Source organism: Halichoerus grypus, chromosome 1, assembly GCF_964656455.1.
Source record: "Halichoerus grypus chromosome 1, mHalGry1.hap1.1, whole genome shotgun sequence".
In the NCBI taxonomy this organism is placed as follows: domain Eukaryota; kingdom Metazoa; phylum Chordata; class Mammalia; order Carnivora; family Phocidae; genus Halichoerus; species Halichoerus grypus.
The window spans coordinates 32,733,981-32,757,345 of record NC_135712.1 but is presented as its reverse complement, the minus strand read 5'-3'; the positions used below and the strand labels follow the sequence as shown (position 1 = coordinate 32,757,345).

The 23,365-nt window shown below is 33.7% G+C and overlaps 1 protein-coding gene across 5 annotated transcripts in view; it reads left to right on the top strand.

Moving 5' to 3' along the window:
• ROBO1 (roundabout guidance receptor 1) overlaps positions 1–23,365 on the top strand; it is a 1,118,917-nt gene that overhangs the window by 151,785 nt on the left and 943,767 nt on the right. For all 5 annotated transcript variants that reach the window (XM_078059176.1, XM_078059199.1, XM_078059236.1 and 2 more), the window contains one exon: positions 8,514–8,650. In XM_078059176.1, the coding sequence (XP_077915302.1) occupies positions 8,563–8,650 (88 nt within the window). In that variant the 5' untranslated portion in view covers positions 8,514–8,562. The remainder of the gene's footprint in view (positions 1–8,513; positions 8,651–23,365) is intronic.

The window sequence follows — 23,365 nt, the reverse complement described above, 5'->3', positions numbered from 1 at the left end:
AGATAAAAAATCTCCATTTTGCTGTCTTTACCTTCGCCTTTATGTTAGCAATACTAATGAACTTCACTATGTTTAGGGTGAAAAATTGATTTGAACCTTTCTTCAGTTACTGCTGTGCTTTTTTTCTCCCTCCCCCCTTAAGGATTTGTGCAGTTTAATTTGGCATTGATTCTTTAATGATTATGGTAACTATAGTAGAGAGACTGGTGTTTATCTTCATCATGCCCTGTAGATAGCACATTACATTTATTTTTATACATAACTGCATTTCGATCATTTAGATAAGATACTCTAGCCAGTGGTTGACAACCATCTTACTGTCTTTATTGATTTTATATTTTAATCTTGAAATGCATATATGAATTCTTGCAATTCACTGTGTTAAAATATCTAATTCAAAAGTCATGCTAGCGTTGCTTTAAACCAGTGATGAAATGCCAACTTCAATATGCTGAAAGGAGACCAAACATTAAGTAGAACTTATGGTGATTGCTAATTTGACTGTCTTCATGCTGCTCATAGTACTTTATTTGAAGATGTCGATCAGTATTTTGTATATGCCATGTGCAATGTTTTAAGAACTATTGAATACTTCAGATTCTCATTTTGTAGCAATAAAATAATTATTTGTCCTTTCTTTCTGATGATTCTCCTAAAACTGTAACTTAGTAATGTTCTTAGAACACCTCACTGCTAGTTGATATTTTTGATGTTTTTCTTTTCTTTTCTTTTTTTAAGATTTTATTTATTTGAGAGAGAGAGAGAGAAAACAAGTGGGGGGGAGGGGCAGAGGGGGAGAGAGAGAGAGAGAGAGAGAAGCAGACTCCCAGTTGAGCAGGGAGCCCCATGCAGGGCTTGATTGCCGGACCCGGAGATTATGACCTGAGCTGAAGGCAGTTGCTTAACTGACTGAGCCACCCAGGCATCCCAATGTTTTTCTTTTAAATAATCTTCAGTTTCATCGCCATGTCTTTAAACACCCTAATGAGTGAAATGTATAAAACAATCAGAAGTTTAATATTTTGGAAGTTTTTAGGAATATAGCAGATCCTTAAATTTTGGCAAATTGCTTACTGTCTTAGGGCTGCTATCACAAAATGCCTTAGACTAGGTGGATTGTAAACAACAGAAATTTATTTCTCATAGTTTTGGAGGTTGGGAAGTTCAACATCAAGTCCCTGGCAGATCTGGTGTTTGATGAGGGCCCATTCTTGGCTCACAGACAGCAGGCTTCCCTTCTCCCCATGACTATCTGGGCTCTTTTATAAGGGAACTAATCTCATTCATGAAGACTCCATCCTCATGACCTAATCACCTCCCAGAGGCCCCATCTCCTAAAATCATCATATTGGGGATGTGATGATTAAGTTTCAACATATAAATTTTGAGCAGACAGAAACATTGTCCATGGCATTTTTTGAATTTAGTATAGGTTGAAGAGTAAGAATTCTAAAATGTTGTATGTCTCAGATTACTTTATCTTTTGACTATTAATTCATGGTAACATATCTGTCTACATGGTCCTAAAAATGGACTGTGTTAAGTAAATTGACTAAATAAATTTAAAAAAAAAAGTTTCTTTGACTCTTTGTCCTGACTTGGTAATGTATTTCAGTTCATTTTGGATACAAATTAGAGAGTCTCAAATCCTCTCATTCTTTATATACAGCCTGAGGTTTATCACCATGTCCTGAGTTTTCTCATGGTATATTTAAAATGGTGTATTTCCTGGAAATGTAATGAGAATTAATTAGTCTTTGTGAAATGAGTGGAGGCAAAATTGGATATAGGGTCTGCGATCCATCCAAATAAAACTGAAGTGTGAATAGTAATATAGCTCTGCCTATATATCCAGGAGCTTCAAGAAATTAGGTGACAAACCACTGAAAATCTTGCTAATTCCCTTACTTCCTCTATTCCTGATTAACTCTACCCTGTTTTCCAGGTTTGTCTTTATTTTGCCTTCACTCCTTTATTTTCTAATCATGGATTTTATTCTCAGTATTGATTTCAAACTCATTTTCCTAGAGTCTTTTACTTATAGTTTCTTTTCTTTCCTCTTTTTTCTTTACAAAATCCATATATATAAATGAAGTCAGAAAGTTAATAATGACACTTTAAACCTAGGATATTAATAATTCGGGGTTTAGGATAATGTAAACATTTGGCTAAATATATAGTATCTACATCCTCCTAAGAGTGATGGGTTCCCTAAGTATATGAGAAGGCAAAGGTATTATAAATGAATTATAAGGCAAGTGTCTATGTATAAATGTTTTAATCTATTTAGCCCTAAACCCTAAATGTGCTTTAAGTGCTCTGCTTTTTGTTTATTTGTTTGTTTCAAGTTTTTATTTAAATTCTAGTTGGTTAACATATAGGGTGATGTTGGTTTCAGGAGTAGAATTTAGTGATTCATCACTTTCAGCATATTACACCCAATGCTCATCACAACAAGTGCCCTCCGTAATACCCATCACTCATTTAAGTGCCCTGCTTGTATATGTAGTGTGCTATTTTCAAATAATACTTTTTATAAGAGATGTGACATTAACTTAAGAATTTGGTAATAATTTGTCCAGTTTAACTTGTCTATATAAAAGCATTAAATCAGCATTTTTAGAAGGTATTATATACCTTTTATTATTATTTCAAATTTAAAGCACCCCTAACTAAACAGAAGCCATAATAAATTCTTAATAGGGTTCCCTACAGACTTATATATATGTATTATTATTCTAGAGAACTCTAAAGTAAGAGTAAATTAGCCAGTCATTTATAAAAATTACACACACACACACACATCTTTTTTTTTTTTTTTAAGATTTTATTCATTTTTTGACAGAGAGAGACACAGTGAGAGAGGGAACACAAGCAGGGGGAGTGGGAGAGGGAGAAGCAGGCTTCCCGCGGAGCAAGGAGTCCGATGTGGGGCTCAATCCCAGGACCCTGGGATCATGACCTGAGCCAAAGGCAGACGCCCAACGACTGAGCCACCCAGGTGCCCCACACACATTTCTTATTAAGCTTTCCATTTACTAGATGGATATTTTGAAAATAGCACACATTTCTTTTTTCTTTCTTCTTTTTCTTTTTTTTTCTTTTTCTTTTTTGGCTTCTAGTGTCATATGCTTCGCCAAATTCTATTGCCTTTCCTTTGCAGTGTCTTAATATTTATACCTTCTTTTTATCCCCCTAAGTAGACTTTATAGAGGATCCTGTTCACCACACATATGAGAATATACTAATAATCCTCTACATGGTTCTTTTGTCTTGATTCACTTTCATTCCCAAGTTATATAGTTGTTACCTAGTTTTATCTTCCCATATAAGTTGATAAGAAAAAAGTTGTTGATAGGAAAAAAACCTTGAATCACACTGTTGATAAGAAAAAAACCTTGAATTAGCCTTGTATTCAGGACTTTGCAACTCTTTGATGTTTTGATTTCGTGGAAAGAAAAATAGTAGAGTTGATTTCCATTCACTTATATGTGCTAACTACATATATTCATGCAGACAAGTCTCGTGAAGGTTCTGAACTCATAATGTCAGATGGAAGATAATGACTTATGTATTATTTTCCTGATATAATTAAATCTGATGGGCTAATAAATAAACTGTGAAGTGCTGCATATAGATTATGTCTTATTTTTATTTTTTATTTCATATCTTCTGTTGTAGCAACACTTATGTGCACAATGGTTGTCTCCCCTCACTCTCTTTCCTGGTTTCTGCAGTTTTGTGATTTCAACACACCCTGTAAGCCTAGGCCACCCCAGTCCCCTCCCCGCCTTCAGCTTCTTCCATGGCCAACTTCATCCTTTGTGTCTTTGTCACTAATATAAAATAAATTATCTGCTGCTCTAACATTAAGAGTATAGATTTGTTTCATATCTCTATGAATCTCCACTGCCTGGCACAGAGCTCTCCGTGTATTAACTGTGCAAAAATGTTTATTAACTATTTTTTTTAAGATTTTATTTATTTATTTGCTAGAGAGAGAGAGCATGGACGAGAGAAAGTGAGGGAGAGTACAAGCAGGGGGAGCTGCAGGCAGAGGGAGAAGCAGGCTCCCCACTGAGCAAGGAGCCCAATGCGGGACTCGATCCCAGGACCCTGAGATCATGACCTGAGCCGAAGGCAGCCACTTAACCAACTGAGCCACCCAGGCGTCCCAACTATTTATTTATAGCTCTCTCATCAAACCTAATTTTGCATTCTTAATTCTTTTTTAAAGTTCCAAAATTTTCCAAAGACTCTTTTGAGTAGAGACCTTTAATTTTCATGATTGATTTTCCTTTAGGTGTTCTAGGGGGATAGTGTCATTTGAGTAGACCAAACTTCAGTTTATCTCATTTGTAAAGAGGGAGAGTATCTCCTTACTGTGTGTAGTTTGCTGACTGATTCATCTATTATATGCAGAATTCAAAAGGAGTCTGGCCTTTCCTGGTCTTTGATCTCACAAGGACAGCCAGGTTTGGGGCTCACCTATTACCCACAGGCCACTGTTGTTTCTTTTATCTAAGAGTAGGACAAAGAAAATCAACAGTTCCTGGTTTTGTTGTTTTGGGGAACATTTCCAGCTATTCTAACTTTTGACTCACTGGGTGACAATCAGTTAAGCAGAAGCTGAATACGATGAAAAGGTTGAGAAGATGAGACTCCAAAAACTATTTTGATTTCCCAGAGCACTTTTTGTTTTCAACTGAAAAGGAAAACGAAGAGAGTAGTGTAACTTAAAGAAGAACAAATTTTGGTTAGTAACAAGGAAAGCTTTGGTAAATATAGTTTCTGTCCTAAATATGAGAGAGAGAGAGAGAGAGAGAGAGAGTGAGCTACCTATGCTGAGGAGTCTCAGAAGAGACTGAAATATACTCATTGTGATACACTGATACGCTTAGGGAATGTTTGTGTTCTCTTAAGTAATCCAAAATGTATGCCTAAAGAAGTATGTTTTACTTTGTTGAACCATGCATTTACTTAAATTAATTTCTTATAGGACTTTTCTGCTTTCCGAGAAATTTCACAGTAATTAGTAGAACAAATTAAAACTATCTTTAAGGCAATCCTCCTCCTAAAAGCAGGCAGGCAATGCATTTATTTTTATTTGAAAATGTACACCAGCAACACATATTCATGCACAGCATATGCATATAACATTTTACCTTTTAACACCAAGGCGTCTGTGAAAGTATCAATATCATCATTGGGGTGGACATTACATAGCTCTATATGTTTGTTAAATTTAAACCTATGCTGTAAATGGGTTCATTTTATCATATATAAATTTAACTTAATAAAGTTCATTAAACTAAATCAAAACCCCTACTGTCTTATAAGTTAAACCTAAAACAGACACTATTCAAATGTGAAGCAACATGTAAATACAAATCAAAGATTGGTTCCATCTTCATCCTGGAGGAACCTCACTGGATGCTATTTGAAGTTCGGAGTCATGGTGTTATTAATATTAATAGATATCAGGTGATGAAACACACTATTCTAGACACTCCATGCGTATTATCTCACCTGATGATGTAACTATTATTATTATTCACATTTTATATTTGAGAAAGATGAGATTAAGAAAGCTTAAATTTTTTTGCCTAAAGTCAAACAACATGAGTGGTAGAGTTGAGATCCATACCCAAGAATTTAGTATTACCATCTATGCTTCTAGAATAGTACACTGTGTTACTTCCATAGATTTATCATTCCCCAAAAAATTATAAATATATATATATATTTTAAGATTTATTTATTTATTTGAAAGAGAGAGAGAAAGCACAATCCTGTTAACATAACTGGCAGAAGTTCAACCAATTATAATAAATATTTATACTTCCAGGTTTATTTTGTTATGATTATTGCATTGATTTTATTTTATTTTTAAAGGCTATTTTTTAAAGATTTATTTATTTGAGAGAGAGAGAGTGAGAGAGAGTGAGCACATGAGTGGGGGAAGGGGCAGAAGGAGAGAATCTCAAGCAGACTCCCCATTGAGCACTGTGCCGGACACTGGGCTCAGTCTCACAACCCATGAGATCATGACCTGAGCTGAAATCACAAGTTGGAGGCTTAACTGACTGAGCCCCTTAGGTGCCCCTGTTGCATTGATTTTAAAAGAAGAATGCACATGTTTTATGTGGGCTTTTATTTTCGATGGCTAGTGGCAGCAAATAAGTTATATGTAATTATTAATGAAATTGTTAGAATATAAGCAACCACAGATATGAACATCTCAGTTTCAATAAATATACTTTAAAGTATCATTTAACTAATATAATGATTCTAAATTTTCAAATAATAAGCAAATCATAAACAACCTCTAGGTTCAAACATGCTTTTATTTACATCAAAAGCTGAGGCCAAACTACTATAGGGAATAGTTTACTATAGTTTTCTATAAAACTATAAGGAATATGAGATCTAGAGTTTATCTCAAAACAGGGACTCTGATGTCTAGTGCACATAATAATCAAATGTTAGAGAAAGGAGGAAGATGGGAACATCCCTAGGCAAGCAGAATCCAAGATGACAGGGTATCTATTACATCAAAACCCAGTCAAGCAGAAATTACTAGGATGCAGTTTATTTATACATTTTCTCTGGAAGAACTGATCATCTCTACATCACTGAGAAATGTGACTATAAGTCAAAACACCAAGGGATAACTGAGAAGAAGCCTCTGGACAAACTAACAATCGCAGAGTTTGGATTGAAGAGTGGAACTGTTCATCTACGTTTGTGATTATCTGAAAGCTAATCTACTTTCTACTCTCGTTTGACACTTAAAACAGATAATACATGGAAGATAATGGGGGTATGTGATGTCATTTATGAGTAGGATACCAGGGTAAGGAGAGTTACAAAGGCATTAGCTCCAGTCAAGCAAAATTGATAACAAACATGAGCCTACAGTAGCCAAGAATATTTCTTTGCAGGCAAGGTTCTAGCCCAGACAGGAGGGGCTTGCAGAATTCTTAAAGAGAAGAAATAATCCTCAAATATCTTAAGTAAGTTCAGTGATTGTAGTGTCTGGCAGGAGGATTAGGAGGCTCTGCTAAAGGACAACTTGGCAATTAACTGTACAGTGATAAGAAAGTAAGGACAGCTCAGCTCACCTAGACAAATTGATGGGCTTTGTGGGGGTAAACCTACAGACTCAAGTAGGTGACCCTTTTTTCAAGTTGTCATTCTGAGTGTCACAAGATGTGTGCTAGAACTTTCTTTTTCTTTGGGGACACATTACATTTTCTTTGTGCTAGATTTATTTATGTAGTTTTGACTAAGTGAGTACATGTCCTAGCTCCTGAATGTAATGTTAAGTCCTGCAAAGTGTTCTTGTGTAATGTCACCTGACCCCCGACCCCAACACCAGCCATTGGTTTCATTTCCTTACCCAGGGTCCTTTGTGAACATTTATTATAAGTTTCTGTACTGTGGTTATGGCCTCCATGCTAACTTTCTTCATAATTACTTTATATCCTTCACATTCCTACCAGAGTTATCTTCTCAATAATTTGAGTCATATTATTATCTATCATTAAACTCGACAGTGATTCCTCATTGCCTGTCTTTATCTTTCCAGTTTTCTATCATACTGTATTCTGGCAAACTCTACCATCAGCCAAATAACTCCCTTACAGTTCCCTGAATATATCAATGTATTATTGGAATACACCCCCCCACACACACACACACGCATATATATATATTTCCTTTGAATATTTGGTTATTTTGTTCTCTCATTTTGAAAAATATTTTCTATTTATCAAATACTATCTCATATCACAAATGCCATGTCTTTAGTGTAAGGTTGGTCGGTTCTCCCAAGCAAAACTGATCCGTCTTCCTCCTGAATTCCTGTAGTTTTATTCTGCCATCTGTTAAAGTCATCATCTACAAGGCACTATTTTATATTTCTTGGGTCCATCATGACTGATAACAGGGTGCTTTGTTCAGAATAGAACATCTACAAAAGTTTTTTTTTTAATGTGTTTATAAATTGATGTCATTAAAGTGGCCTCAAATTGTTTGTATACCTGAATAAAGAGAAGCTATTTAGTTTTGTCTTCTGCCGTATCTTCAAAGTAGCATCGTGACTTGCTCATTATAAGCTGTTTGTAAATATTTGCTTAGTGAATGAGTACGTTTTCTGGACCCTAGAGTTTTCTGGACCTGATGAGAGTGTCCCAATTAAATTGGTGAGAAGACAAAAACATGTATCTGGTATTGCCTAAATGCTAGAGAAAACCAATGAATTATTTGCTAATTATATCTGATTGAAAATGCATTTTCAAAATTAATAAATACTATATTTGTTCAAAATGTATATCCTAAAATATATTCAGTGTAAGTTGTATTTAACTACTTACATATTTTATCATTTTGAAAAATGATATTTCAAATGCACTTAAACTATAATTTTTCACAAAATATTTTTAGTACTATCTTTATCTCAACATAGCTAACCATTAAAAAATAATTTGCTATTTGTTTTTTTCTTCCAGATAAAACCTATCTGTCACTGGCTGGGTGTAATGCAAGGAAGGGACAAAGATGAAATGGAAACATGTTCCTTTTTTGGTCATAATATCACTCCTCAGCTTGTCCAAAGATCACCTGTTCCAGGCCCAGGTTATTGCAGGTAAGTGCCAAGCATCTGTTTTATCAAATCATGACCAGTATACTTTCTTTGCTTTAAATTCATTTTTCATTGTGTGTCTTGTAAATCAAACTTGTTCATTTGCTTTCAAATGTGTAAGTCTGTGTGAATGGTTTCTTAAGTATGCGTGCTGATATGTTTCAGGGATCAAATATTTTTGAATACAGAGCACTTTATTAATTCCCTAGAGAAAGTGAGAAAATTGACAAAAATATTCACTGTTACTGAAACATGTGAAGAATTATTAGATTAACTTGGTGAATTAGAGTGGTGGAAGAAGAATAATTATGGTTGAGAAGAAATGTGTAACACAAAAAGAAAAAGCAGTTACAAATGCATGTTAGTACCATAGAAAAGGGCCATCAAAAAAAGTGAAGTATTTAAACCTGAAATTCCTTTAGAGGAGTGACATGTTAATTAACAGGCTGAACAATGTCAGAGTAAAAATGCAACATGCTGCCATAGTTACTGTTGTTTCCAGTGAAGTTAGAACTGGTGTCCTTGAAGTCGTAATTTTATTAATGGTGCTAGAATAACATTGCTGTAAAAAGCTTTACTCAAACTCTTTTATAGGAAATTAACTAAACCCAATGCTATGGTACAGGAAAATTGAAAAATATATTGATACACTAATCAAAATATAATGTCAACTTTCCTCTTAGATAAAGCTATGGGAATGAATTGTAGTTAATTTGGATAGGTTTAATTTATCATCATAATTTAGACAAGTTATTCATAAAAGAATGGCAGATGGTGTTGCATTAAATTAAACCTTGAAGTTTGGGTTTTATTTATTTTACCGTTGTATTTATTTTAATATTTGGCACCTATGTGTAATTATCATTTGTATCCACACACAAATCAGAATTTTCAAATAATCTAGGGGCTTGACTTTTTCTCCCTTGCTAGGTTAAAATGGGTACCTGGCAGATAAGGGAGTTGTGAATAAACAAATGGAATTATATCTGTTAAAAACATTTCCATAGGGTGTAAGTATACAGAAAATCTAGTCTGTTGTAGCAAAGTACATTTAGCTACTTTGTACTTAATACACTACTGAAATTACTAAAAGTTTTTATTTTTAACCTGTTTCTACATTCCCTTCTCTTTCCACAATTCTGTTGAGTATTGCTTAAAATTAGTGAATGAACCAAATATCAAAGATTGGCAATATGAAAAACGTGCATTTTTAAAGTACATGAAAAATGCAAATTAAGTACAAAATAATTCATCATTTTTCAAATTGTCAGGCAGGGTAAAGAGGGTATTTGTATGAAAATGTTTTGAAAACCATGACTGTAGATACATACAGATATAGATTATAGCTTAGGTATAGTTATCCTTAAACTGCCTGGCCAGCCGGTGACTATTATAGGTCAACAAATTTAATCCATGATCTAGCTATCAAGCAGGTAATCAAATCTCAAAATGATCACGTGTCATTTGAATCATTTTTACCTAGATATCTGGAAGAAGGAATGCATGCATTATTGTGTATGGTGGGAAGGAGTAAGGTTTATGTATGAAATATAAAGTTACCTTTTCATTCAAGAAGATATTGTATCATTTCAAAGAAGACCAATCAACTTGAACATTTAGGTCTAAATTTGTCAAACCTCTGCAATTACTATCCTATATGCAAACATTTTTATAACTAAAGAGAGCTTAAAATAAATGAATTTATTGCTTCATACAACATGTAGATTGGTTTCAGAGGTGATCAATCAGTTTTCATTTAGTTAACAAGATGTCCTACAGATTAGTAACTCAGGGCCCACTACGAGGCAACATCTTAAAAAGAAATATGAGTACTGACTGAAAAGGGGGTGCATAAAGTTAAATGTCTGTCTTGTTCAGGACAACAGAGTTCAAAAATTATTTCAAAGTAATTTACCTGCCAAAAGAAATATACTGTTAGCTTTTCAAAAGGAACACCTGCGGACCGGAAGTCATTTTCCTACCTGCTGCCCCCCAGGAGCATTGGTTTCAGGCTAAGGAGATGACAAAACTACTGAGAGGAGTCATCGGCCTCAGATTCTCTCCTTCATGTTAATCCTAGAATGAACTGAGGCCCTGATGTCTTTCATTGTTGTGGTTCTAGCTTTCTCAAGTTCAGTAGAGGTCTGGACCTGGAGTGAGTTTAGTGGAGTTTAGAGGGAGCAATGATGGGAAGATCAATATCAACATCTTTTTAAAAAACCGTTTCTCATTCACCTGATTTACTTCCACTCTTCACCTTGAGAGAAGAATATTCTCCTTCATCAGAAATTTATTGCAAAAGGCAGATAAATGAAAAAAAAGTCACAAGTTTCTGAAAAACTAAGAAGTATATGGTCTCTAGAACTTAACTCAATGACTTACCTTAGCAGAAGTGTAGACAGGCACAAGATGCCTCAGGGCACAAAATAAAAAAAAACAATGCAAATAACCATCACAATGCAGATTATTTTATTAACACAATAATCAAGCGGTTTTCAATAAAGCTGTGACTTGGTTACTTGGTGTCATTAAATATTAAAATATTTGAATATAACCCTTGGCTTGATGGATAACCCAGCTCGCATTTTTTTTAATTTTCTCTTCTGTCTCCCTATATAATGCATTGTTAAAACAGCTTATCTTTTATCATATTTACATTTTCGTATATTTACAATATTGTATGGGAAGTGGTTGGTGTGTCAGGGCAGGTGGCCTAGAAATTACACATTTTAAATCAAGAAATACCTTTGTTTAAAACTATAAATCAGTTTTAAGAGAGAGGAATAATTAAAAGGTGGATTCTGGGAATGGTTAGGCCGCTGTAACAATTCAGAGTCGTTGCCTTCGTTCCATATAGAGCCTGTTGAAAACCTGCCTCTGAAGGAAAACCACTGCTAGACGTTTGTCTTGTCGCTTTACCTCATCTCTTATGTACATACAAAGCACTCTGAAGCCAACTGTGGTTATCTCGGGAGGCCCTCTGTATCTGGGCTATGCCACATCCCTATTTAATCTCTCCTGCAAAGGACTCTGACAGATACCCATCTTTACATTTTAAACATCCACCTCTGATTGCAACAGATGTCAGGAAGACAATGAAAGACAAATGTTAAATGATATGTTTTAAAAGTACACATTTCGTATACAATGGGTTGATTTGAAAATTTGAAGAGCATCTATGGTAAAAAAAAAAAACAAAAAAACGCAACAATGCTGAATTCTAGGTGTATATTGTAAGATTTTAAATGGAAATACATGGGGCGGGGGAAGCCCACAAGGTTGCATTTGTATTTGAGTAAATCCAACAGCGCACTTTAAAGTTAAAGGTGATTTATTTTTCCCTCTCTCTTCTGTACATATGCAGCAGCGTTTTCCTTCATTAGAGATGCAGGTGCTGACAGGGTGATTTCCTTTGCCCTGCCTCATGTCAACAAGGCTTGAGTGTGAAATTGTCTGAAATGATTTACTGCTTACCCTCCCCACCTATCCATTCACCAACACTTCAGTACCTTGCTGTTTTACCCAGAGGACGGTAATTGCAACGAGCTAAGTGTTATCTGGGTTTGAATCATCTATAGATAAATTTTGAATTTTAAACAAAGAATTCTTCATGTAAAAATCTAGAAACGATAGGACACATATACATACAATTCCCAAATATACCTATTTTTGTGTGTTTTCTTTTTTTCACATGCCTAACAGATTGTTGAATAGATTGAGGGATTGTTTCAGATTTTAAAAATCTCCTTTGTAATGTAAAAACGATAAAGTAGAAAGTCTATTTCTGAAACTGAAATGTGATAGAATCTTCAAACATTTCTTCTGGAGTACGTTATTTAACTAATAATGTTGCATATATACATCCTACAAAGGTTTTTATCTACAGGAATTATATGCCCAATGGTTGTGATTAGTTTCTGTAGCACCGTAGTCACAGGCAGTGATCAGAAAAAGGCGTAATATTTGCAGTTTATAGAGATCACTTATTCATGGGCAGTTTGATTTTTTTAACTGCATTGACTATTCAGAAATTAATTAATTTTACAAACTTAAAAAGTTAATTGTCTCTTCTATTAGAATATAACATTTAAACTTAAAAGTACTTTAACAGGTTACTTAGCTCTTTCAATTATGCACTGATAGAGGTGTTACTATAAACAAAAGTAAAAAAATAAATATAAATAAATAAGTAAATAAAAGTGATATGATTTTATGTGCTAGTTGACAAATCTGTATGACTCTAGAATTGCCTCTTAATGTATTTCCCATAGATTATATTTTTCAGAAACGCTTTAGATGTTCATTAAAAATAAAGTTTTCTAGGGCCCATGGCAGAATCGCTGAAAGAGAGAGAGCCTGGATTTGAAGCCCCAAAACCTGAAGTTTTGTAAGCACCCCAAATTACTCTAATACACAGAAAATTTGAGAAACACTGCTTTGGACAATATTTAAGTTGATAAATAGTTGAGTACATTAAGAAATGTTTACTCTCTGAGGAAGGAGTCACATGAGAGGGGGATAAAAGTATTTGAAGATAATTCTTTAAGATATTTCAAGGATTTGGGGGAGCAGATTTGAGGCTATTGCTGGTTTGTTTTGCTTTGTTTTTACCTATTTTTTTGCTATTTTGATCTCATAGTAATACTTAGAGATTCAGAAATATCGTTGTTCGCACTGGAGGAAAGGCACTAAACTAATATGTCAGTGAAAATTAACGTATATATTTTAAAATTGCTTTATAAAATATTTAGTTTTGCCTAATTAGTACAATTTCTCCTAAATTTTCACCACGCCTTAATGAAATGTTTATTCAGACATTAGGTGTCTGGGAATTTATAACCAAATTAGAATAATATATCAATTATGCAAATTTTCTATAAAAAGAGATTAAGAGCCCAGCGTTTTTCATTATAACTAATGGGAGCCCTAGCTACTTCTACCTTCATGGGTTTATTCCACCATAAAGAATATTAAACATATTTTAATGTTTGTGTTGACATTAACATGAGTATAATCTTTCACTTTTTCTGATTTTAAAATAAAAATATTTTCATGGGCCCCTAACTGTATTGTTGGCCCACACTATGCCACTGTGGCTAGTGGGCAAGTCAGTTCGGTTAAGAACCATGAAAAGACAAAGTATGAATTTATGACTTATACCTCAATGTGATGGCTACAAAAAATATTTACTACAAATGAAATACAATAAAATTTTGTATCACAGATTTCTCTAAGTTTTATAGGAAGCTAGAAAGCCAGAATATAAGAGAAACCACAGATTCTCTGAATGTTACTTTTCATAATTTAATTTTAACCAAAATAATAAAGAACCTAGCCATACCAAGAAAGAAAGCGGGGGGAGGGATGTCAGTAAGGGGGAGGGAAGACTACTCAGGAAACATTAAAAACATCAAAATGTCATAGCGGAGAAAAGAAGACTTTTGGTTCAGATAGGTCTGTGTTTGAATAATATCTCCACTATATATTAGTTTTGTTACCTTGGTCAGTAAGTTAGTCTCTCCTTATGTCAGTTTACACTTCAGAAAGAAAGTTAGAATTAGTTTGTGTTGGGTCTGAATTAAAGATAAAATATTCAAAGAATTTGGGATCCTGAATGGATTCTATATATGGAAGTTGTTCTTAATAACTTTGATAATAACATTATTATTATCTATACTGTGTGTGACCAGCCTAATCTGCAGTATATGGTTGTAGCAGGACAGTAACTAACTACAGAAGCCATTGAGGGAAAACAGACGCATAATCAAGGATGAGATCCTGTGATAAGGTCTTTGCCAAATGCCCTTTAGAACCTAGAGCAACAACTTGAGGACCTCACAGAACATTTCACAGAGCAGGCAAACAAAATAAGAATCTGTTGGAAAGTAAGCACTTATTAAGCACCTACTGTGAGCTATGCACTTTAGTTTTATAAGTTCTACCTGGTTGGAGAGGGGTGAGTGGGAAAGAAAATCCCAGGCTCATGCCAGGAGACAGAGCTATGAAGACTATAAGAAGAACTGTGGTGTGGTTTGGTTGAAAGGAAAAGTGCATTATTACGGGATGTTTGGAGATGAGTCCAGAGAGATTTGAAGTTCAAATCTTGAGGAGCCTTTTATATGATGCTAAGAAGCTATAAATGTAAAAAGAAATTGTCTTTCTGGAGTTGACAAACATAATGAAAATCAATTATTCATCTAATTTTCTAGTTAGAATAAATGATCATAATGATAGAATACAGGAAAACACTCCTGGAAGTTTTTTCAAAAGTATTATCAATACCTAAAAGAGTAAGTAGTACATAGAAATTATTCACTGAATGTTTATTGATAAATGAATAAGGTAATGAGAGGAAGAGATTACAGAAAAAAATATCAGAATCCTCAGTATAGATCAGGCAACAGAGAAGGAAAAGAGATTTGCAAAACATGGATATGGAGTCAGAAATGCTGAGGGATCATGGGAAGTGAAAGAAAGGAAGAAGATGAGTGAAGGATGACCCTAAGATTTATTGTTGGAGGATGGGCAAATGGTGGCATCATTAATGAAATTGGTGGACATAGAGTGCTACACTATGATTTGATTTAATGCATATTTATTGTTAGATGATTTACAATATATAACTTTTAAAAGATCAAGTAAAAAATATATAAGCATAATAGTATACTTGCATTAGGTCTTCGAACTGCTAATTGCTTTATAATTTTTGTTGGACTTAAGCTCAAAATGATTATCTATAATTCTATTTAGAGTCATTCATCATATATATGTGTGTATGTATATACACATGTCTATGAATGTATATACATACACATATATTTATGAATATATACACATATATACATATATGAATGAATGTATATATTATTTGTTATTGTCTCTTGCATATATATTAAAACTACTAGAATTTTTCTGGACAATTAACCAAGTTAAAGTTAGCAATCATAAAATGAATAATATAACCAAACTATGGAGTAAATGGCTGTTAAAATATCTGGTATATATGATTTATTCTCTCAGTGTAATTGTGTTTTTCGGGATCTTCCTTCATATTCTTTTACTGATAAAAACACATTTTTGAAATTCTTCGATTATTAAATCAGTTGACATTGTGATGTGACCTTGTTTTTGTTTTGTTTTGTTTGTAAGTTTTTGTGTTTGTGGGTCTTAAATAGGATTGGAAACTCCATGGCTAGATGTGTCAGGTCTTGAAAGAGAACACACACTCAAAAAAATAAAACACATTCCTTACTTTCTAGAGACCATCACTCAGTTGAAGATGAGATCTTAATAAGTGGAGAAATTGCCAGCTGTCTTCAATTCCATGGCTCTTTGTTAGCCTTGGTCTACGAGGGTGAGGCTTTATCTAATTGTTTAAGTAGATGGAAGCAAACTAACAGTCAGTGACAAGACACCCAATGAAGAAACTCGTATTTGTAATCTAGCGGTAAAGCCCATGACTCCTCTGCTTTGATGATGTCTTTGTGATGAACCTGGCTTGCGAAACCTCATGTGCCACACTAGCCACCTAATTAAGCCATCAGAATGCCGTGCAGCAAACCGAGTGCCTCATATGGACTGGTATAAGTAATTTTTGCTCCTCTATTGCTTGGTTAATAGAAAGAGGCACTCCTCTAGATTATGACTGATAGAGGCTATATGGTACAGCTGTTGTAATTGTGCCTGAGGGTGGGGAAAGCCTCTTGTAAAAAATTCTGTTTGCCCGAGAGGCTGTCATTACTTCATTCAACTCTTTACCCTAGATTTCCTAGTGAGCATTCATTTATTCTTTCTCTATACTTGCGGATCTCTTCTGTCCACACGTCTGTGTCCTTTGTTATATAAACAGACCCAGCCTCTGCCATGTTTTCACACGGGAGAAAGGCTTTGAAAATTATTTCTTTTGTTTAAATAATTGATAAGTAAAATGGGTATTTTGGACTATTAAAATACAAAGAATATATAAATACTTCAACATGAAAGGTTGAATGCATATGAGAGCCTTCAAAATATAAAAATTGACCTTCTCCCCAAAAGAGAATCCACTGTGCAAATTTTCAAAGGAGATATGACATTATGTACATATACATAAATTTGTTTCACAATATGCATATTTATGTGTGCATCCATATACATGTATATAACACTTGTATGTAAATACATAAATTTAATTATGTATTTAAATATAGGTGTGTGTATACAAGAGTATTCGTGTTTATTCTAAATTACTCATATAGGTCTGGTGGATGCATACAGGCTGACATAGAGGTTAATTTTTGAATCCTCATAAAAGATAAGAATTATCCTATTTTCCCATCAATATCAATAGTTCAGTATCTAACTTATTAGATAGTACTAGGGCAATGTAGCTCTACAAATGACTAAATACCCTGTATATGAAAATAATTCTATAGAAATATATAATTTCTCATTTTTCTATCAACACGGTCTTTCACTTTTATTTGAATGTTTACTCTGTCGAGTCCCATAGCATGTCGTGGAATTGAATTAGAGGCATGAGCATGGCATAACTCTTACTGGAAGCTGAGGGTGAGTGCCCAGAATCCTGTGCTGCCAGTCTCGTTCATGATGTGTCATTGCTTACTGGATTGTAGATTTTCCTTGTCACTTGTGACTCTAATAAATTCCATTGCGCATAAATTTTTTCTTTTCTTGGATTTTTATTTTCTAATATGATGAGAAAATTGTGGTTTTTAAATAGTTGCAGAACGAGAAGTGTTTTATAGCTGATTTCATGTTCTTTAAAGAAACTGAATGTCACCAACTGTAAGGTGACAATGATTGTAAGATGTGCCATTATGTCTGGCTAAGAAAAAATATAACTAGCGCTTAAGCCTTGAGCAATGTCTTAGGGATAGTTTTGTGTGATGCATTAATCAGACCAGCCTCTTAATGCTTTGAAGTTTTTTCATCTCTCCTAGAGGAACAGACAGTTTCTTTTGCTTCTAATTTGGTGGGCAAAAAGCAATCTTTTTGAAATTTCTCAGAAAGTAGACATATTCTATCTAGACATGTTCTATCTCCTTTTCTTCAGTAGCTTAATTTTTGCTTCACAAAAAATATAGATCTGAGATCATTCCTCCAACAATAAATATTCCCTCCAGTAATCTCAAATCTATTTCTGAAATTTTGTTTCTAAGCTTCAAATAACAATTATATTTACTGATAATGCTCAATTTTAGTTGGACTTGTAGAAGACATTTTAAGTGATAATTAAACTCAACATGTGTATCCCCTATAATGCACATAACTCAACCAAAATGCCAGCAGTATGAACAGTTATGACCAAGTAATCACATCACAGGTAATGACAATCACATAAAAACTGCTGTCTGGCTCATTAACTTTTGTAAGGTGCCATCAACTGTAAGAATTCAGAGTCAGAATATGGGGGGAAATGTATCTTTGAATCAATGAAATATGATATATGGAGGGAAATTGAGCCTAACACATTCCTCATGTTCCTCAAAGCTACTTTAGGTAAAGGCACAAATATTCACTGGCAACCAACTCTTCTTAATAGATCATGACTTTAAAGCCACACACTTGGTGAATGTAAAGAAATACAGTAAGAATACAAACACAATTAAAATATATCCATTTAAAGCCTGTTTTGCTTTTTTTTTTTTTTTTCCTTCCTGGGAGAGGTGTCTTTCTCAGGTTTAGAAATCTTTTATCAGGAAACTCAGCTTACATACTTGGGATCTTACTACCATTAAGATAACTGAAATTCCTAACCAGTATGCACCGTGCTGAAATTAATAATGCATTTTTTTTTTGTAATTTAGCTTTTGTATAGTTTTTTTTTTCCGCAGAAGTTCCTAGGTAGACAAAAGTAGCTTCAGTAGATACTGTGCTCTTTTTCCATAAGTGTTTGCTAGACTCTAGATAATGTCAATGTAATAACAAGAACTGACTTTGTAATACTTTACTTTCAAAAGCATACTAAAAGTTAATTATGTACAGAAAGGAGTAGTTGCTAAGTATTTACAGTTAAATGTTGGATATTATAAAAATTGGTCCTGATTAGAAGGTAATAGTACTCCTTAACCAACCTGTAACTAATGTATTATTATATTTACTGAATCAATTTGTCAGTGAAGTGAAACTTATTTCATTGAATCTTATTTTTGGCATCATTCTCTCAAAACTATAGTTTCGTTAGATTTTTCCAGCCAAGAACTTTTATGGTAAAACTAAGTTTTAGCCTTTTAAAAAACTGCCAAACTTTTTATGGACCACTTTGCTTTCCTACCAGCAAAGAATGAGAGTTCCTGTTGCTCCCCATTCTTGCTACTTTGGTGCTATCAGTATTTTGCATTTTAGCCATCTAATAGATGTGTAATGATACCTCAGTGTTATTTTAATTTGCAATTCCCTAGAAACATATGATATTGAGCGCATTTTCATATGCTTATTTGATATTTGTATTTCTTCTCGGGCAAGGTGTCCGTTCAGATTTTTCACTTAGTTTTTAATTGGGTTATTTGTTTCATTTTTGTTGAGTTTTAAGACTTCTCTGTGTATGTTGACTATAAATCCTTTCTCATCTTTAAAATATTTTAAAAATATTTTCTCCTGGTCTGTGGCTTATCTATTCATTTTCTTAAAGTGTCTTTTGCAGAGCAGAAGTTTTTAATAAAATCTGACTTATCAAATCTTTTTTGTTCATGGATCATGGTTCCCCCCCCCCCCCGGTGCAACACAACTTTATTATCCTTAGAAACATCTTTTATACATGTGACCCTGCATTATGTATTCCATATATCACACACTGGTGAATAGATTCTTTCCATAAAATAACACTGCAGTAATTCACATACACATTTAACGTTCTTAGAAACATCTTTTATACACATGCTTTTTCCAGGTGTATTGAATACACCACATTGTGTTGAACACAGTTATCCATTGCAATAACACGTTGTGCTCATATATACAGCCTCCATTCCTAGAAACGTCTTTTATTTGTGTGCCTTTGCAGAATGTTTTAAGCACAAGGTGGTGAATACAGTCATTCCTGGAATAACACTTTAATTATTCACATATAAAATTACCATTCTTAGAAATACCTTTTGTACCTATAACTTTTTAAAAAAATTTTTATTTATTTGCCAGAGAGAGAGAGCAAGAGAGCTTGAGAATATAAGCAGGGAGAGCGGCAGGCAGAGGGAGAAGCAACCTCTCTGCTGAGCAGGGAGCCCCATGTGGGACTCGATCCCAGGATCCTGGGATCATGACCTGAGCCGAAGGCAGACGCTTAACCAACTGAGCCACCCAGGTGTCCCTGTACCTATAACTTTTTAAAGTATACTAAATGCAACACTGTTGTATATTCTCACTGAAATATTCTCACATAGTCTCACTGAAATATCAATGTACTTATTTATATGAAAAGCTAGCATTCAGAAACATCTTTTATACTTGTGTGATTACTTAGTGTATTAGATGTAACACTGTATGGTGAACAGAATCTTTCACTAAAATGATGGATCATATTTTTGATGGTGTATCTAAAAACTCATTACCAAACCCAAGGTCACCACGATTTTCTCCTAAGAACTTTTAAATATGTGACATCGTCCTCATTTACATAAGATACTTTAAATATGTAGAATAATAGTCCCCTTGTAAGTCTTCAGTGTAAAGAAATGATATTGGAAAGAATATATTCTGTGGCACTGATATATGAAATCAGAATCAAATGTGAAAAGGGTAATAATAATATCATTTTTGTCAGTATTAACAATAAAACTTATTGTTTACTTAGCATGATATGGAAAAAATTGTCTAATCACAAAACCAATTTTTGGCATCTAAAAATATTAAATATAGCTGAAAATAGGACAAATAAAATTAAAATTGAAAAGGAAGACCAGAGACAATTTCTATGAAAAGAAACACCAGTTGTTTAAGAAACCAGTTAGTATAGTGGGGATAAGAGGATCAATTCAGGAGTGTTATTTGGGTGGAAGAAGTTCATGTGGGTCAAGTGTCTAATGTGCTCTGGATATACACAGAAGCAACTCCACCGCTCTGGGGAAGACTGAAAATTGATTTTTAAGGATCACAATGAAGGTGGTTTATTCAAGTTTTAACTATAAGATTTAGAGTTAATCTTTCTCTTTAGTTCTCTCTCTCTCTGTTTGTGTCATGCTATCTCTTTAAAGATGAGCTGTCTTTTTCTGGTATTTCGTTTTTATGAATGAAGCTTTTATTAAGTGTGTATAGGAATCAGCCATTTTACCAGATTGCTTTATTTATAGTAAACAGGCTGGAAGGTATAAATCAAAGCACTGGCTTTAGTGTGAGAATTACTTGTATTCTGTATGAAATGTGTGGACTTGGGAAACTTGCAAATAGGTTTTTTGGTTTATTTGCTTTGTTTGTTTGTTTAAAGAAGATGATAACTTGTGGTTGTGAACATTACATTGAAGACTATGTAAAGTATCTAGTACAATGCCTCACGTAGGAAGGCACTCAGTAACAGTAGCTACTATTATTTGAAAAATAGGTATTGAAAAATAGGGTTGCCTGGGTGGTTCAGTCAGTTAAACATGGGACTTTGGCTCAGGTCATGATGTCATGATCTCGGGATCCTGGGATCGAGCCCCATGTTGAGCTTCGTGCTCAGAAAATAGGTATTGCTAGTAAGTTTTTGGAAATATGAAACATACATACAGGAAGTATGTAGATGAGTGAAAGATTATCAGGTAGTTTTGAGCCCTGATGATGATGTCAGTGACTGAAACTAAGAATATTTGAAACGGAGCATTGCTCCAGATTAATGGAGGAGTTAGAAAACACCATGTCCTGAAAGAGGTGAATTTTATTGTGGAGTTTATGGACGTGAGAATAATTAGTTACTTTTCTTCAGAATAGCAGATTTTACGCAGTGCCTTGAACCAGCCCCCCTTTACAAGTCCCAACAGACTATTCAGTGTGTAAAGTCACAGTATTTAATCAACAGAAAATATTAAGCAATGTAGAGAAGTTCTAATTTGCTATGAAAAACAGATGTGACACAATTTCACTACAACCTCAATGAAAGAAAAGAATGCAAATTTAGCAGAATATATTACAATTTACCTTTTAAATATATAAGAATGTTAAGTCACAACTGTTAGGCAGTTCTATTTAGTGACATAATGCTTCAGGGCAAACAAGGGAAACATGATCATTGTGAATGCTCTTAATAGACACTGTGACATATTTTGAGACTACCGTGGTTGATTTCATTATAATTATTACTAGATTGTTTAGCATAATAAATATTTTAAAGCTCTCAAATATGTCACCCAGAATTTCAGTTTGTGAAAGCAAACAGAAGGATGCCCACAAGTTAACATTTATTTTCTGAGGCATCTTGGTGATAGAAGGGCTTTCATATTTTTGTTTTGTCTCTTTGTTTGTTTTAGTGAAATACTTTGCAACAATGAAGCTATAGGCATATACTGTTTATTTCTTTGTATTTCGTTGTTAAAAAAACAAAGACAGAAATTATATACTGATCACAGAATATGTTTGAAAATCACTAGTCTAAAGAAACTATAGAAGCATATAATGAGACATTGAAATATTGACTAGAATTGGCCAAGAATTTAGTCATTTGCTGTCAGGTAGGAAGTAAGTTTTTGGTTTTACCTTGTGTGTTTATCTGTGTGTACCTGCTTATATTTGTGTTGAATCTATTGTGACTTTTAAGGATTCATTCAAATTTGATTCACTGTTGTGGTGTATCGTAATAGACTTTTATTTCAACAGATGGAAAATAAACTGTAATTTTTCAAGAGTGGCATTATTTTCAATTAAATTTATTATGTGGTAGACCAGGGTGGGCTGACGTGATGTAAATGTCACAGATCCATCAATCTCAACTAAAATATTAATAGAAAGGAACCAAACATGGTATTAGAGGATCTCAATCAGTCTGATTGATTAAAGTAGATAATAAAGGCAAAAGTAAAGGTGACTACAATAATTATTTGATAAGTAGAATTGCCTCTAACTTAATTGAATTTTTATGACACTATTAATAATAAGAATTGGATAATAAATTCATAGTATGGTTTAATTGAATGACCACTAAGAAAAGGAAGAAAACTGAAATTTAAGGTAAAGAAATGATTAAGAATTAGAATAATTAGTTAAAATTACTAGAGTTGTCAAATTTCAATAAAGCCTGAAGAAAAGGTTTAGTGAAAAAAGCATGAAAACAGTAACATGGACAAACAAAATGTATCTAAATGCATGAATCAACTGGAAAATTAGAATCAGTAGAATCAGTGTGATTAATTCAGATAAAATATAGAAAATACTCTATTAAAATCATTAAACATTGACTTAGAAATGTCTGGCACTGTCAGAAATATGTCATTATTTTATGTGAATGTACCTCATTATATTAGAAGTCAAGTCATATAATAACAAAATTTATGAGATCTGATTCAACATAACCACCCTTCCACAAAAAGAAAGAAAGAAAGAAAGAAGAAAGAAAGAAAGAAAGAAAGAAAGAAAGAAAGAAAGAAAGAAAGAAAGAAAGAAAGAAAGAAAGAAAGAAAAAAGGGAAAGGGAAAGGAAAGGAGAGAAGAGGCCAATTTATTATACACTTCTTTTGGTACATAAAATCTGTGGACTCAGTGGAAACAAGCATTCATGCATCTCATGTTTCCTTGGATAGTCCCATTTCATGCT